This window comes from Peromyscus leucopus, chromosome X (genome assembly GCF_004664715.2).
Source record: "Peromyscus leucopus breed LL Stock chromosome X, UCI_PerLeu_2.1, whole genome shotgun sequence".
NCBI classification, from domain to species: Eukaryota; Metazoa; Chordata; class Mammalia; order Rodentia; family Cricetidae; genus Peromyscus; species Peromyscus leucopus.
Genome location: NC_051083.1, coordinates 95,512,037 through 95,529,492, shown reverse-complemented (window position 1 = coordinate 95,529,492; position 17,456 = coordinate 95,512,037). Strand labels below are relative to the sequence as shown.

General features: G+C 39.6%; 1 protein-coding gene across 1 annotated transcript in view; it reads left to right on the top strand.

Moving 5' to 3' along the window:
- Acsl4 (acyl-CoA synthetase long chain family member 4) overlaps positions 1 to 16,762 on the top strand; it is a 60,638-nt gene extending 43,876 nt beyond the window's left edge. The window contains exons 5-13 of the mRNA XM_028876971.2: positions 77 to 254; positions 2,493 to 2,602; positions 5,120 to 5,258; positions 6,781 to 6,931; positions 7,010 to 7,133; positions 8,662 to 8,733; positions 12,600 to 12,739; positions 12,933 to 13,105; positions 16,723 to 16,762. Coding sequence (XP_028732804.1) covers positions 77 to 254; positions 2,493 to 2,602; positions 5,120 to 5,258; positions 6,781 to 6,931; positions 7,010 to 7,133; positions 8,662 to 8,733; positions 12,600 to 12,739; positions 12,933 to 13,105; positions 16,723 to 16,742 — 1,107 coding nt within the window. The 3' untranslated portion in view covers positions 16,743 to 16,762. The remainder of the gene's footprint in view (positions 1 to 76; positions 255 to 2,492; positions 2,603 to 5,119; positions 5,259 to 6,780; positions 6,932 to 7,009; positions 7,134 to 8,661; positions 8,734 to 12,599; positions 12,740 to 12,932; positions 13,106 to 16,722) is intronic.
- Positions 16,763 to 17,456: the final 694 nt, after the last annotated feature.

Genomic DNA, 17,456 nt, shown 5'->3' with positions numbered 1-17,456 from the left:
ATGTTTTGAGTGATACTTCAGTTGCTTATTTAAATAAACATTCTGATCGTGGAAAATGTCTCTGTTTTTGTAACAGTTAATTCTCGGGAATTATAAATGGATAAACTATCTGGAAGTGAACCGCAGAGTGAATAACTTCGGAAGTGGACTCACTGCATTGGGACTAAAACCAAAGAACACCATCGCCATTTTCTGTGAGACCAGAGCAGAGTGGATGATTGCAGCACAGACCTGCTTCAAGTACAACTTTCCCCGTGAGTGATTTTTGTATGGATTTTCCCAGGGGATCCCAGGGAAGGGTGTTCTGAGACGCTTCTGTTTTCAAAGTAGGCTGATAGCATAACTCATTGGGAAAGCGTTTTTTTTTTTTTTTTTTTTTTTGTGATATATATTTTTTATTTTACAATACCATTCAGTTCTACATATCAGCCATGGGTTCCCCTATTCTCCCCCCTCCCACCCCCTCCCCTTACCCCAGCCCACCCTCCATTCCCACCTCTTCCAGGACAAGTCCTCCCCCGAGGACTGTGATCAACTTGGTAGACTCAGTCCAGGCAGGTCCAGTCCCCTCCTCCCAGACTGAGCCAAGTGTCCCTGCATAAGCTCCAGGTTTCAAACAGCCAACTCATGCAATGAGCACAGGACTCGGTCCCACTTCCTAGATGCCTCCCAAACAGATCAAGCCAATCAACTGTCTCACCTATTCAGAGGGCCTGATCCAGCTGGGAGCCCCTCAGCCTTTGGTTCATAGTTCATGTGGGGAAAGCGTTTTTATAGCATACTTGAGATCATCGAGTTGTTCCTCAGCAGTGAAAAAAAATAATTACATTCGCAACACACACACACACACACACGAAACAAAGAAGTTGTTCCTTAGCTAGTTTTCTGTGTGATTATGTCCCTAAAACATGGCTAGGGACTAGGAAGATGGTTTGGTGGATGAAGAACTTGCTGTGCTAGCAGGACCTGAGTTCAAATCCCGAGAACTCACATAAAGCTGGCAGTGGTAGCGTAAGTCTTCACTCTCAGCTTTCCTAAGGCAAGATGGGAAGTGGAGACATGAGAATCCTTGGAAGCCCATGGGCCAGCTAGCCTGCATAGACAGCAGAACGAAAGCCCATGAGAGACCCTTTCTCAAAGTGGAAGTAAGGAACAACACTCAACGTTGTGCCCATGTACACACACACACACACTAAATAAATAAATTAGGAATAATCCAATTGCTCCTATTAAGGATCGCAACTTCTAAGAGTTAAGTTTGGGAACTTGAGACCTAATTTTATTTTTCAATTAGACATGAACTATAACCTAAAAGTTTAGATTGAAGGTATGGTTTTGGAGACCGTACAACAAAAGTGATCGCCCACAAATTCTGAGTTCACTCTTGCACTTTGAACCCTCATATTTACTTCCTTCGTTTTGCGTACAAAGTCCTGTGCCCGCTAGACCTGGCACTAGAGAACCAGAAAATGAGGAAAACTTGGCATGTTTCTGGCTGGCAGGCACTTGTTTTTGCCATTGTACAAGAGGTAATTTTTTCAAGATTTTTCATTTGAATTTATGTATGAGTATATGCCGGCATGTATGTAAATGCACCCTGTGCATTCTTGATGCCCAGAGGCCTGGCACCGGAATTACTGAGGAGTGTGAGCAGCCACGCGGATGCTGGGAACCAACCCCTTGTTCTCTGCAAGAACAGCAAGCAAGTCTCCTAGCCACAGAGCCTCTACAATCTCAGGAACTAATTTTAAAAAAAAATTGAGTTCATAAGAATGCCTTGTTGCACCCTAAGTATTTGGTTTTTCTTTCAGAAAATAGAGTACTGCAGGTTAAGTGTGGGAATCAACCTTCATTTCAAACAAAGATAGATGCTACAAAAATGTTCCCATTTTTGTCTTCTTAATCGCCCACCTTCAATAGTGAAAAGTGCCTGTTACTGAATGTATGGGCTATTTCTAGTTATCAGCTGAAAGCTGAATCTCCATGTCTGTTCGAAGTTTAGCACATGTTACTACTCAGTTCCGACTGATATTACTGTTAGTTTAGGCTGTAGTCTGGCGAGTCCTCTGGAACGGATCTGCCAGCCTCCCCAGGTAAGGGATGGAGATAACCAATGGGATTAGAAATTGAACACACTGAGAAAGCTTTCTGGAAAGGAGTAAGGGCATTATTTGTGGCTCATCTTCTGACTTGAGATCTTGAACAGTTTTGAAAATTGGCTTATCCATTCTTTTGGGCAATGACCACTGAAGGGGAAGTCGTTGCTGGGCTGCCCTCTGACCTGACTTCTCCCAGGACCTGTCGACCTTAAAGTTTGATTCCTGGGAACTTGTAAGACTGACGTTTGAGGTACCCGGAGACTATGAAATCAAAACAAATCATCAAGTGCTTTTGTATCTATAGTGGTGTTGTCTGTAAGGCCTGGCTTAAATTACATGTCATCCTCCCAAGTGCTAAGTGTATAATTTTCATGCTTACTTTTTATTATGTAGTTGTGACTTTATATGCCACACTTGGCAAAGAAGCTGTAGTTCATGGATTAAATGAATCTGAGGCGTCCTATCTGATTACTAGTGTTGAACTTCTGGAAAGCAAATTGAAGGTAAGCATGAAATTTAATTATTTTAAATTTATATTTAAATTGTAACCAATGTGTGAAAACGTGTGTGGTATATATGTGGTGCCATGTCTTATTTCAATACATGTTTACACTATGTAATGCTCAGATCAGCTTAAAACATGTTTCTGTCAACATTTTTTCATTTTTTTTTTATGATGGAAACATTGACTATACTTTCTTTTAGTTTTTTTGAAATACATGGTACAGTCTCAGTAGCCATCTTGCTGTGCAGTAACACCGTATCTTCCTGCTCCATATCCACCTGTAACTTAGTATCCATTAATCAATTTCTCTATCTTACCACTCCCATTCTATCCAGTCTCTGGGAACTACAATTCTACCCTCAACTTCCACTTGATAAGGTTTTCGTACATTTCACAAGAATGAGATTATATGCTACCTAGCTTTTCTGTGTCTGGCTTATTTTACTTACAGTGATGATCTTTAGCTGCAACCAAGTTGTTGCAAATGGTAGGCTCTTGTTCTTCTTATGGCCGAATAGTATTCCAATGTATATATGTAACATGTCTTCTTTATCCATTCATCAGCTGATAGGCTATATCCATTCCTTGGCTATTGTGAACAGTAAGAAACTGAACATGAGAGCATAAATGTCATTGACATACTGATTTCATTTCTTCAGGATTTCTGATAGTAAGATTGTTGTAGTTACATAGTAATTTCATTTTTTTTTTAAGTTTTGGAGAACCTTCTGTACTTTTTTTTCCCTTAGAATGACTATATTGATGTAGAATTTCATCAACAGTGTGGTGCAAGGATTCTCCTTTCTCCACAGACTTACCAGGGCCCTTTCCCTTTTTGATGGTAGTCATTCTTCTCTTGGGAGATAGGTGAGATTTCATGTGGTTTCAATTTGCGTTTCTCTGGTGACTAGTGATGCTGAGGAGTTTTCCGTGTATCTTTGGAGAAATGCTTAGGTAGCTATTTGCCCGTTGTCACTTGGGTTCTTTGACTTGCTGCTGAGTTTCTGGATGTATACCATGTGTCAGGAGGGTTTGCAGTACTTTATCCTGTCCTGTAGGTTCTCTTCATTCTGATAATGGTTTCCTTTACTAGTTAGAAACTTTTTACTTTCACATAATGCTGTTTGTCTGCTTTTCTTTCTGTTTTCTCTGCTTTGGGGATTTATCCAAAAACTAAACAAAACCAGCAACAATTAAAAAATCCTTTCCACTTCAATGTTCTGAAACATTTTTCCAGCCTGGCCCATCTCCCCAGGTCCTGTTGAACGTTTTAGAACCCTATCTTGGTCTCCTTCATCTTTTGTATTGAAGTCTATTTATTTAGTTAGCTCAGTTCTTTGTTATTTCTTTTCTGTTAGATTTTTGAGTTTGATTTATTGTTGATTTTCTAGGTTTTTGAGGCTCGATGGTTTATTGCAGTCTTTTTCCATTTTTAATCTAGAATTTGATTTACTATAAACCTCACTTTTTATATTACCTTTTGTATCCTATATGTTTTAATATTTTGTCTTTATTTTCATTTGTTTCAGAAAAATTTTAAATTTCTTTTTTGATTTTTTTTTTATTGACCCATTGAGTTTAATTTTCATATTTGTGTAATTTATGACTAATTATTGTACTATGGTCAGAATAGATACTTGACATATTTTTAACTTTTAAGAGTTTGTTGGAACTTGTTTTGTGTCCTATCTAATTGTCTATCATGGAGTATGTATTTATTTATTTCATTTTTCGAGCCAGGGTTTCAAGATAGATAGCTTTGGCTATCTTGGAACTAGCTCTGTAAACCAGGCTGTCTTTGAATTCACAGAAATCTGCCTGCCTCTGCCTCCCGAGTGCTCAAATTAAAGGTGTGTGCCACCACCGGCCAGCTAGGTAATCGTAATAATCCATTCAGTAGTTCTGTCTTTTAACGTTAATCATTTAACTATCAGAAGGTAGGTTACTACAGCTATTCTGTGGCGTGTTTTCTAATTTGGGTGAGGTCTGATCTCTCTCCCTTCGAGTCCGTGTGTGGTTAACTGCTTCACTCTACTGATATATTTTGGGCCCTTGCTTTTTATTTTTGTTTGCCTAACATTGGTTTTTGCTTTGTGGTTATAATGGGGCTTATGGAGGTGCATTTTGTGACAAGCTACATTAAGATCTTAAGAGACAGGTACATGATCAGAATGATAAGAAACAAAAAGAGAACATACACTAGTAAGGAAAATATACATGTACTCCTTTCCTGCTCCATTTAAAATTTTGTTAATCGAGTTTTACATATTTTTATATTGCCTGGCTCTTAGCATCTTAATATAGTTGCTATTATTTTTAAATGTTTTGGTCTTAGTACGTTTCTTCCTAAAGATGTGGGTGGTTTATTTAATATGATTACAATATTAGAGCACTTGGAATTTGTCTATAATTACCACAGTGAAATTTACTTAGTAAATATTTTCAGTCCTATCATTTAGTATTAATTTTGATGGTGTGCCAAATTGAATAGCTGGCTTTTATTTCCGTTCAACAGGCGGCTTTATTAGATATCAATTGTGTTAAACACATCATTTATGTGGATAATAAGACTATCAATAAAGCAGAGTACCCTGAAGGGTTTGAGATTCACAGCATGCAATCAGTGGAAGAGTTGGGATCCAAGCCAGAAAACGGTAAGTGAATCAGTTCAAGTTAATGTTCTCATAAATTCATGTTTGTTATTTTAGCAGATTAATAAAAGAAGTGACATTAGTCAAAATGCTGGAGCTGTTCAATCTTAAACAAGACTGTATGTGACTGAAATTTTCTTTTCCTTCCCCCTGAAGAAGGCAATCTTGGCTGAATTTCTTGAAGATAGCAAGGAGACTTTAGGTTAGAGATGAGGCAATTTTTTCTTAAACAATAGCCAGAATATGCATTTTTACCATAGAAAAGAAGCCCGGGGCCAAATATTTTACTCTTTTTAATGTTTTGGATCGTAAGTAGGCCTATTATACACTCTAGAAGAGTGTATATCCTTTGAAAAGAGTCCAGATCAAATCAGTGCCTCTGCTGGCCTGATGCACCGAAATAGAAGAGATCCATGCATAATTGTCTGTATCACCAGGTTGAGACTGAGAGGTTGGTGACTGCTTGACTGGGAAGTTGTGATCAGCAGGGTCTGCTTCTGCCAGTTCTGATTATTCATCAGAGCATTTGACACAAAAGCTTAGAAGATACTTTATCAGTTCTCACAATTTTGATTGACATGAATTGCTGACATCCATTTGTCCCCAGGATAGATAGGATTCATATATGTCTGTGATACTAGTTTACCTGAGTAAAGAGTCATTATTAGAATGTTATCATAATATCATAATAGCAGTATATGTAGAGTTATGCTATATGTTGTGGTCTGTGATACTTTACCTAAGTAGGTAAAACATTATTATTTAATAAATAATGTGTATCTATATATTTAATAATTTTAATATTATTAAATAAATAAATTTAATAAATTATAATAAATAATGACAATATACATTTTGCATGCTTATTCAAAAGTAGACATTGTATGCTTGGTGTGAGAACAATATAATGTGCCCACAAGTAACAAATTTTTCCTGCTTCACTTGATCCAGATGAGTCCATGGTTTTTTTTTTTTTTGTTTTTTTTTTTTTTCTGATCCTACCAATGACCATGAACATCCTGAATGAGCATTTGATAATATAGCCTGTTTAAGTACATAACTTTGACTTTGGTCATTTAAGTAGGATGCCTTGCTCTCCACACCTCAGACAGGGTTTCTTTGTGTAGCCTTGGCTGTCCTGGAACTTGCTCTGTAGACCAGTCTGGCCTCAACTCAGAGATCTCCTGCCTTTGCCTCTGGAGTGCTGGAAGTAAAGGCGTGTACCACTATGCTGAGCCCTGAACTGTTATTTAGAGCTAAGGAATCTCCACAGGATGCTATTCTTTCAAAGCCTTAGAAACCCTTCCCAATTCTGTATATAACACTGTGAAGAGGCTTGATCCTGGGAATAGACCGGGTTGAGTTTGAAATTTTTATTTCAGTCAATTGAAATATGACAACCATTCTTACTATTTATTAATCCAGACTAATTTTGAAATCTGTATCCTTATGTCAAATGAAAATACCTTCTTGTCAAGTAATTCCCCTTTCAAACTGAGGAATATGTGCTTTTTTGTTTCTTTAGCGAGCATTCCGCCAAATAGACCCACTCCTTCCGACATGGCCATTGTCATGTACACCAGTGGTTCTACTGGCCGACCCAAGGGAGTGATGATGCATCATAGCAATTTGATAGCTGGCATGACAGGCCAGTGTGAAAGAATACCTGGACTCGGGTAAGAGAGGCTCCCTCAGCTTTATGACCAATAGAGAGTTCATAATCGAGTTAATCTGTTTCTCTTATTTTGTTTCAGACCAAAGGACACCTACATTGGTTACCTGCCCTTGGCTCATGTGCTGGAGTTGACAGCAGAGATCTCTTGCTTTACCTACGGCTGTAGGATTGGTTATTCTTCTCCACTTACATTATCTGACCAGGTGACAAACTTCCTCTTTGCTCGTGATTTATTCGGTGCAAAGGTGTCCGTGGCATCAAACACAGCTTTCTATGAATACATGATAGTAGCATTGATTTAGGCCCATATTTTAAAATTATTTTGAATTAATTACTTTTATCTTTATTAGATGTTACTCTGAGAATTTATCCTAAAAAGTATATTCACTGAACCATTGACATGCTGTTCAGGACCATTAACTGGTTCTTGGAAAAAGGTGTAGCTTTAGGACCTAGTTTTCTTCTGAATTTATTCTCAACCTCTGCCACTAGTCCCCTCTTTAAAGAGAAATTGATTAAAATTAGATTTAATTTTTTTTGCTCTCGTTTTATTTAGCCACATTTTAGGTTCCCGATACCTATGTGACCAAGATTTTTGCACCTTTGCAGAACGTTCTGTTGGATAGCACAGTAGCGTCTCCAAGGCCAGGCCGCGGGTTCAGACTGAATCAGGGTTCCTTTTTTCTACTGTTCATAGCAGGAAGGCCAACAATAGGCTGCACTCCCTCGTAGTTGAAGCACATTTGAAATTCCACACAGAAGGCTTTAAGAAGAGAAAAACAATTGGGTTCTCCCAGCAGAGCCCGTGTGGTACTTCTTGTCCATTTCACTGCTTCCTGAGAGCTGGTTTTCTTTCCTCTTAGCTTGGTTAATGCATCATTTACCCAGATCTGTATATGACTAAATCATATTATAGGAGATTCTTATTTTTATCTACTTTTTTTTCAATGAATGACTTTATTAATTTTCTACCTGTGATTAATTTGACATGTGAAATCAAACGTTTTTATGCATGAAAGAAATTGTGCACATTGATGTATATATGTACATGTCGCTACTTGGCCACTGGCTTGGTCCTTAGTCTACCAATCAGAAAATTATCAAATTATTATTCTGTGTGATATAAATTGATGTCCATAATGGTCATTTTGAGATACACCTTTGCCTACTGAGTAATCAAAGAAAGTTAAAATGCCTTCAAATCAAAGTGCCAGGTGTGGTGGCCCAGGCTTTTAATCCAGCTCGGGAGGAAGAGCCAGGCGCATCTCTGTGAGTTCTAAGGCCACCTGGTCTACAGATCGAGTTCCAGGACAGCCAAGCCTACAGGAAAAACAAAAAGGCCTTGGATTCTGTTTTAGTGATAAAACTGCTTTAATGGGGCTTTGTAGAAAATGGACGTTTTTTTTTGAAAATGCAGTCTGTTATATTTGGTGTATTATTAATACAAATCTTTAGCTCACCAACATGTCCAATTCTATTGTTATCCTGGATCAGTTTCTTCTCTTCTCGGGAAGGCTGCAATGTGCTAGAAACCAGTGCTCGGAACCAAACCAACAGAATAAAATAGAAAAATCACATGCTCTTTGGACTTGTAATAGATGCTGTAATAAGAGATGAAGTCCTGTGTGTAAATTCTGTCTTTGTTATTAATACTTGAATTAGACTCACACTCCCCCGCATTTTTGCTAACATCTGTTTCCCTGATTGTATTTGCTTGTTTTGTGAATGTAGTCCAGCAAAATCAAGAAGGGAAGCAAGGGTGACTGTACTGTGCTGAAGCCCACTCTGATGGCTGCTGTTCCGGTGAGTACAGACACACTAGTCAGACAACTAGAAAAGGGTCACTTAGACAGGTTCTCGCTCACACTTCTAACTTTTAAAAAGTAATTCTTTTAGGTATTTGTGTACACTTGAAGCATAATTTTACTTTGGAATATTGGCATAGATAATCCTTAAAATCATAGAAGTAACAAGGCTGGAATGTATACCTGTGAGTATTTGCTGATGCTTGGAAATTCAAGATGAAAATGACCTTCAAAGTGCCTAGAATTGAGGCATGGTCCTAATATCTTAAGGTAGATATGTACTCCCTAGATCATTACGTTTAATCTTATAATTAAGAACAATCAGGCCCTGTGTCATCCCAGAGAACTGAGGTTCTGGGACAGGTTGGTGACAGAGCTGAGTCTTAACTAACAGGCAGCACTTCTCACTCACTCCATCACATGATGCAGCATCTGACCTATCATCTTCCTGGAAGTACTTCCTAAAGAAATCTACCAATTTCCAAAAGCTGCCACAGGAGTACTGTTCTATTTCATAGATGTAAAATCTTTAACCGAAATGCTGCTTTTAAAAAGAACAGATGTTACATCTAAAGCCATATAACGATGAGTTGAAAGGTCTAATGTAGTGTTTCAGATGTGCATAAATCTGTCATGTTCTAGCACATTTACTTACACTTGGCAAACCACAGGGAGAGTTTATTACTACTGCTTGTGTTAGAATCAAACTTCCAGACATAGCCTAGTATCTTCACAAGTTATTTTTGTGCATGGAAAGTCTGAGATTTAGATGATATTTTGTTCAGTCCAAATTTTCTAAGCATTACAGATGTGAAATACTTTGTTGTCCTTAAATTTTTTTCTACAAAAATTATTAGAGCTAGAGTAGCCCCGAAAAGATTTTGTCCTGTTATTTAGAGGTACTGTAGCATTTGCCAAGTTTTCAAACTGAATGGAGAGGCTTTGGGCTTGATAAATGAGGAAATGATTCCAAAGCACCACAGTTTCCCAGTAATATAGTCAAAACTTGAATCTATTAGTGGTTTAAACCATTGGCTTGCTCAGAGCCCTCGTGATCACGTGATCTCTGGAAATCACAGATGCATCTAGACTCATCTAGGCTTCCCTTAGTCCCTGTGACTGTTGTTTGGATTAGGACAACTGAAGACCCTCCTAACAGGTTTATTTTTCCTATTCCCTCCTACTGGGCTATGAGTTCATCAGCTAGCTGTCCAGGACTTGTTGGACCGTCTCTTTCCCATTGGTTGTATCAGGTCCTCTCCATGGCTGCTGTCCTTGTTCATATTGACGGTGATACTTCCTTATGTTCCTCAAACTGAAGGATAGTAAATAGTCCGTGGTACATCAGACCTGGTTGCTTTCCTTAAATCCTCCTGTTGCTCTATAGGTGGGCTTTTTTAAAATAATTTTATTTAAAAATTTTTTCATTCTTTTCACATACCAAACCCTGTTCCTCCTCCCTCCCCTTCTCCTGTTCCCCTCCATCTCCCCCTCCCATCCCACTGCCATCTCCTTTTCATAGTGGGTAAGGCCTTGGGGTAGTCAACACAAGCTAGCATACCAAGTTGGGGCGGGACCTAACCCCTTCCCCTGCATCAAGGCCGAGTAAGGCATTGCACCATAGGGAACAGGCTCTAAAAAGCCAGTTCCTAGACCCAGGATAAGTCCTGGCCCCATTGCCAGGGGACTCACAAACACATCAAGCCATACAACTGTCACCCACATTCAGAGGGCCTATTGCGGTCCCAGAGTCCATGAGCTCCCACTCGCTTGGGTCAGCTGTCTCTGGTTTTTCCCATCATGATCCTGACCCCTCTTGTTCGTCTATGGGTGGGCTTTTTAAAAGAACTCTTCATTTAGATTCCCCCCTCCCCCCGGGAGATTGTTTTCTGAGTTTGTTGCATTCCTAGATGATGTAAGCTTTAGCATTGTAGATATTTACAAAGAGAATGCAGAATATGACACTGCTTGGAAGTACAGATAACTGGCTGGAACGTGGTATATCGTTCGTTCGCTTGAGATGGGAAGTGGTTTGATGAGCGAACTATAAATCCTGCCACTGTGTGACTGTTGCACATCTGAGTCCCAAGACCTTCCGTGGGCACGATTAGGAAGCCATGGAAGTGGTTCCCACACCTCCTGCCCATCTGTTTGCTTTTGTGTCCATATTTTTTGGGCCCTGGAGCTTATAAAGGGGGTGTTCTAGTATGTTAAAGTGTTTCCCTGAGGGAAAACCCTGAGGGTTCTCAGTCGCAGACTTATCAGAAAAAGACCAGGGATATAGTAGTGAATCCTTTTGTGGCAGTGGAGAAGACAGCTTTATGTGTACCATGCTTCGCTATGTTGGCAGCTTTTATGGAATGATTCTACTGACCTCCATTTGTATGTGGCTTGGCTTTAATAATGGAAGAAACATCCATAAATTTAGTTATTATAGCACAACGTAAGTCATACTGCTGACTGATGCCTTCAATATTTAGAACCAGATATTTATGAACAGTTGTGCTTTATTGTAATAATTTGCTGAGTGTTTTTTAAATCATCACTTAGTGATGGAGGTGTTTGTTTTTGCCTTATACATATTAGCCCAAACCTTGCCCTACTTCTAATTTATCAAGTAACTACCAGCAAGAAGTTTATATTTTTAATCTTTATACGATTTTTAGGAAATGGTTAAGACCCCTGCCATGGTCATAGTAATAAAGAGAAAAGTATCATGATTTGATTCAACACAGTTACGTATTTTGCTGCTATATGAAAATAAGGGAATTTATTTGAAATAACTTTTTGAAAAAACTATCAGAGCTGAATGAATGAATTCTTTCTGTGCTAAGATTTTTACACGAAATTTTATTAAGTTCTTTGAGAATAATACAGTACATTTTGATCATACTCACTCTCCTCCCCCAATTCCTTCCAGTATTCTTGTCTCCCTGCCAACCCAACCTTGAGTTTAGATTCACTTTGTTGTTGTTGTTTTAAACTATCGAGTTTATGGGGCCCGTGTGGTTGACTTACCCAGGGTCACACCGTTAAAGAAAACTGACTCTCCCTCTTCCAGCAGCTCTCAAAGGCCAATACTTTCTACACTGCTAGTAGGATTTTGTGCCCTGCCTCCGTGGTGGTATTTTGTTTGGCTTGATCTTGCATAGGTCTTTGGCATGTTACAGTCATTGTGAGTTCTCTTCTCCCCCTCCCTCTCTCCCCCTCTCCCTCCCTCCCTCCCTCTCTGGAGGGGGGGGGTTATATCTCATTTACAGCAGAACACTCCAGACTTTTCTGCACGTTGACCAGTTGAGGGTCTGTTAATCACCTAAGGGTTATTTGTTTGTTTGTTTGTTTTTTAAAAATATTTTTTAAGCCTTTTTTAAAGGTTTATTTTTTTTTATTATGTTTAGTGTTCTGTCTGCATGTGTCCTTGCAGGCCAGAAGAAGGCACCAGATCTAATTGCAGGTGGTTGTGAGCCACCATGTGGTTGCTGGGAATCAAACTCAGGACCTGGAAGAGCAGTCGGTGCTCTTAACCACTGAGCCATCTCTCCAGCCCTGTTTTTTAATATTTTAGATCAACTTAGCATGTTGAACCAAAGTAAATCTTATACTTGCACTGAGTCTTTTTAAAATGAAATTTGTATTTTGTTTTAGATTGGGTTTGTTTATGGTATAGAGTATGGTGATAACATGTATTATCTTTCGTTTCCTAGAAGTAGTGAACAAATCAGCAAAATTGGTCCTGTAATGAAGGAAACAAATGTGTCCATGATCCTAGATAGACCTCTAAGAGGTCTCAGTGTATCATCAAACATGATTGTCTTTAGTGACATAATTCTTTTCAGATTATTGAGTATTTTGTTTATCTTGCAGGAAATCATGGATAGAATTTATAAGAATGTTATGAGCAAGGTTCAAGAGATGAATTATATTCAGAAAACTCTATTCAAAATAGGGTATGATTACAAATTAGAACAAATCAAGAAAGGATATGATGCACCTCTTTGTAATCTGTAAGTACATTTCAAAGACCCTGGATTTTGAACCTCTATCGCGTTCTGTTTCGTCCTGTATCACCCTCCCTCCCATTGCCATCATATTTGGAAATGTTCGTGTCCAGCCACTTTTGAGAACTATTTATAAGTTAGCCGGGTACCAAGAAAAGTGTGTGACAGTGTGACTGTTATTTCTTTCTCTTCTTTTAAGGTTACTCTTTAAAAAGGTAAAGGCTCTGCTGGGAGGGAATGTCCGGATGATGCTGTCTGGTGGGGCGCCGCTGTCTCCTCAGACACACCGGTTCATGAATGTCTGCTTCTGCTGCCCCATTGGTCAGGGCTATGGCCTGACAGAAACATGTGGTGCCGGCACAGTTACTGAAGGTAAGCGTTCAGTCTGGGATATCCAATTGGTGTGCTTCCTTGGAGAACGCTACCTCTCCTGGTCCCAAAATTGCCTGTGGCTCTGTGTTGTGTAGAGTTGAGGCCTCCTGGTCTTTTCCCTGTCCAATTTGACATGCCTGTTGTCCTTGATCAGCTCATGTTTAGGCAGTCATGTTGGTGAGATTTTCATGGATATAGCTTCTCACATTACTTGGAGACATGATTGCACAGTCAATTCCCTGATCCTCTGGCTCCTTTTACCACAGTATTCCCTGAACATTAAGTGCAGGAGTTGTTTTGTAAATGAAGTTAGTGAGGCAGCTTCTGGTACCATGAAAGCTAGTCCTCAGGGAGAAGGCTTTCAGATCAGTTCTAGCCCATAGACCTCTGTCTGAAATGCATGTCTTCAGCATTAGGAACTTACCTTATGATTCCTTTTGAGTAATACAAGGTTTGTTATAAACCTACCTAGGATTAGTTTCATAAATATTTTAAGCGTCATATTTTTTTTTCATATTTCTTTTTTTTTTTCTTTTTTCTTTTTCCGGGCAGTAGTGGCACATGCCTTTAATCCCAGCACTTGGGAGGCAGAGGCAGGTGTACCTCTGTGAGTTGGAGGCCAGCCTGGTCTACGGAGCAAGATCCAGGAAAGGCGCAAAGCTACACAGAGAAACCTTAAAAAATAATTTAAGCCTCATAATTCTGTCATGTTGGTTTAATTTTCTTTCTTTAAGCACTTTTTAAAAATAATGTTTTTTCATTCAAATTTCGTACATTAATGCAACAGATTTTTTTGTCAGATCCGTATATATCCCACTATATCCCTCTAGCTTCCCTTAGGGCTCTTTGCTCTTTCTCCCCTATTTTTATTATTGATAGCTGTAAGCCCACGGAGGATGTCTGTGTTCCCAGAGGGTAATGCATTTTCCTATCTCAGCAGCTGTTATTACCCAATAGCTCCTTTGCCAAGGGTGGGGTCTTAGGGACCCTTTGGAATTTTGACTGGTTTAGTCTTGTGCAGGAAATACAGCTGCTGTGAGTTGATATGTGCAACAGTCATGTCATGTTCAGAAAATACCATTTCTCTCTCTCTCTTTCTTTTACACACACACACACACACACACACACACACACACACACACACACACACACACAGGCTCTTACATTCTTTCTACTCCCTCTTATGAGATGTTCCTGTGCACTGGATGGAAGAAGGTTGAGCTCAGTGGTCCTCAACCTTCCTGATGATGTGACCCATGAATACAGTTCCTCATGGTGTGCTGACCCCCAACCATACAATTATTTTCATTGCTACTTCATAACTATAATTTTGCTTCTGTTATGTAGGTATTTTTGAAGACAGAGGTTCATTGAAAGGGCAATAATGTAAATATTTTTGGAGATATGGTTTGTTGAAAGGGTCATGACCCAGAGGTGGAGACCCCCTGTTATAGATGATTCCTCCATGGCTGTGTTCTCATGGCTACTTACACTAGGTGCTTTAAGCAGCTATGATTCTCTGAATTAACCATTACCCACTGCAAAAAGAAGGTTCTCTAGTCCAAGTTGAGAGCATCACCAGTCGGTGGGCATGCACACAGATAGAAAGTTTGACGATCGTATGATCTCAATAATCACTGTGTACACTTGTGACCTTGGGATGAAGTATCCCTCTCACATCCCTCTTTTTTGCTTTGTCTTTTGTTACCTTCAATTCCCCAAGGCAGGGTGTCTCATCCTTGACCCTCTTCACATTTTTGAACCACATAATTCTTTGTTGTTGCGTTCTCTCTCGTCCACTGAAGGATGTTAACAGTCATATTGCTAGTAGTAACTTGCTCACCCACACTGTCAAAATGAAACATATTCGAAATATTGCCACATATCTCCTTAGCACACGACATCATGCCAGGTTGAGAAACACTGAGGTTATAGGAATACTTTTTTTTTCCTGGTTTGAACCTGTGTAGCTGTTATATGCGTCCCAGTCTCTGAGTTCTGAATTAGCCGAATTGATGTCAGCTAGTAAAAGGAAAATTTTTATTCAATAGAGTATTACACTCAAGGACACGTCTCATGCCCATGAGTAGTTGGCCAACACAAAATGGACTCGTGTGTGTGTGTGTGTGTGTGTGTGTGTGTGTGTGTGTGTATGTGTGTATACGCGCACGCACGCATATTTCTTGGGGGATTGTCTTAGTGATTTTTGTTTGTTTTAATTTTTATTTTTTGTTGTTTTTATGGAGTTGGGTGGATAGGGAGGTGAGGAGGAGTTGGGGAGGGAATAGAATATCATCAAAAATATATGAAAATCATATGAAAAAAATTCTAAGTACAAAATGACTTCTGTTTTAATCATGTGTTTGTGTGTGTGCAAGAGCATGTTAGTGGAACATGCACAGAGACCAGAAGAGTATGTTGGATGCCCTGTGGCTAGATTTACAGGTGCTTGTATGTAAGCCTCCTGAGATTGGTGCTCAGAGCTAAAATCCAGTCCTCTGCAAGAACAGCAAGGACTCTTAACATCTGAGCCATGTCTGCAGCCTAGGAACTTTTCTTTGAATGAGATTACTATCACTTCACTCTGGTTATGTCCAAAATTAATATCCTTTTTCCACACTGTCACCTTACTGCTAAATTCTTGTTTGTATCAATATTATTACGTCTTTGAAATCATTCCAGCACTTAGTCAACTTTGAAGTCCTCCAACGTTTACTGCCTTTAACTTTAGTCAGATCTTCCCATCGGTTGACCAGGTTGCGCTTTATTACTTGAGTTGGCTCTGAGATGACAGGACAGCCCTTTAGTCCATCCTCTGCTTTTATTAGGCACGTCTAGCCCACCCTCCGCCTGACAGATGCTAATTGAAGAGAGCTCTATAAACTAACACGCTCTCTCTGGCTATCTTCATGAGGATGTACTTTGGATTCTAAGCATATCCTTAATTCACGCATCACAGGAAGAGGTAACACTTCAGACAAACAAGACAGAATTTCCTGCTCATCGAGGTGCTATGATTGAATCAACCTGTCTTAATCTCTCTAGGCAAACCAGTCATCTCTCTCTTGACAGAGTTTGGTTCTTAACCTCGACTGGTAGTAAATTTCATATTTACTAGGGATGCGATCTATTTGTTGACTGGTTGCTGCCAGCCATTATTTCCCAAGAATGGGAGACTAAAGACAATTCATCTGCAGATTAATCAAACATAAGACTGAGATGAAGAAGCAGCGAAATACTCTCATCTCACTTTGTACTTTTGCATGAGCATTTCAGTTAATGCACAGTTACTGGTGACCAGTCCTTCATTGTAGCAGATTTGTGTTAAGAGTAACATGTTGAGTTTCTCTATCGAATAACAACGCACAGACAAAAAGGCACCGACATAATGCACTCGAGCGGAAATGTGGGAGTCCAAGCACGCTTCTAAAGGCGAAAGGGTGTATAGGTGTCTGAGCTTTGCAGCTAAGGGTGCGTAGCCATTTGCCGTAAGAGTGGCCTCTTCAGCATGTGGCTCTTTCGGACTCGGTTGGCATTGATATCTAAGGCTGGACTCAGGTGTTGCACAATTGGGCAGCTATTGTTTAGTAATGGTTGGTTGGGCCTTATCTCTACAGTTACTGACTATACTAACTGAAGAGTTGGGAGCTGCCTCTTTATCATGCTGTGACAACAGTCTGTAAGCTGAACACGACAATGGCTCTAAACGGAAAGACGTAATATGAAGATTTTGATCTACAAGCTCGATCGTGCGCAGTGACTAATGAGGGGATCTCTAGATGCAGCTCGCAACCACGATTTCTGTGGAGTGCTGTAGAGAACTTTCTAGATCTTCTTCATTGAGTGAGAATCTGTCCAGCTCATACCAAATAAGCGATTCGCTTGGTATGCCATTGGAATGTACATACCCAACCAATTTTGTCATTCTATTCCCTAGATAGAGATATGGATATGGGCTTGAAAATGTCTCGATGTGTCAGCTACCAACAAATATGTGTTGGATTAGATTAAGTTAGGGTAGCGTATTATTTTCTTGTATTGGGCAATGAGTGGGGAAAAGATTACTAATTTCGTGCTAAATAGGGATTATAATGCTGTAGCTTTCGCCTTTTTTGTAACTCTCAAGTGGATTATGTTGTGGTGTTGGTGCTTGAGATCGAGACATAACGAAAAGACCGCTCTTTTGTCAGGTCACAGGGAAGAGCTAACAAGATTTTTGACCCTGAGCAGATTTCATAGTAAAGACCCGTCTAGTGGGTAACTGTGTACGCGTAAACGCTGATATTAGCAAAATATGTATAAAGAGGGGCAACATCATTAGAGAGGGAAGACCCCAGAAACAGATAATTAC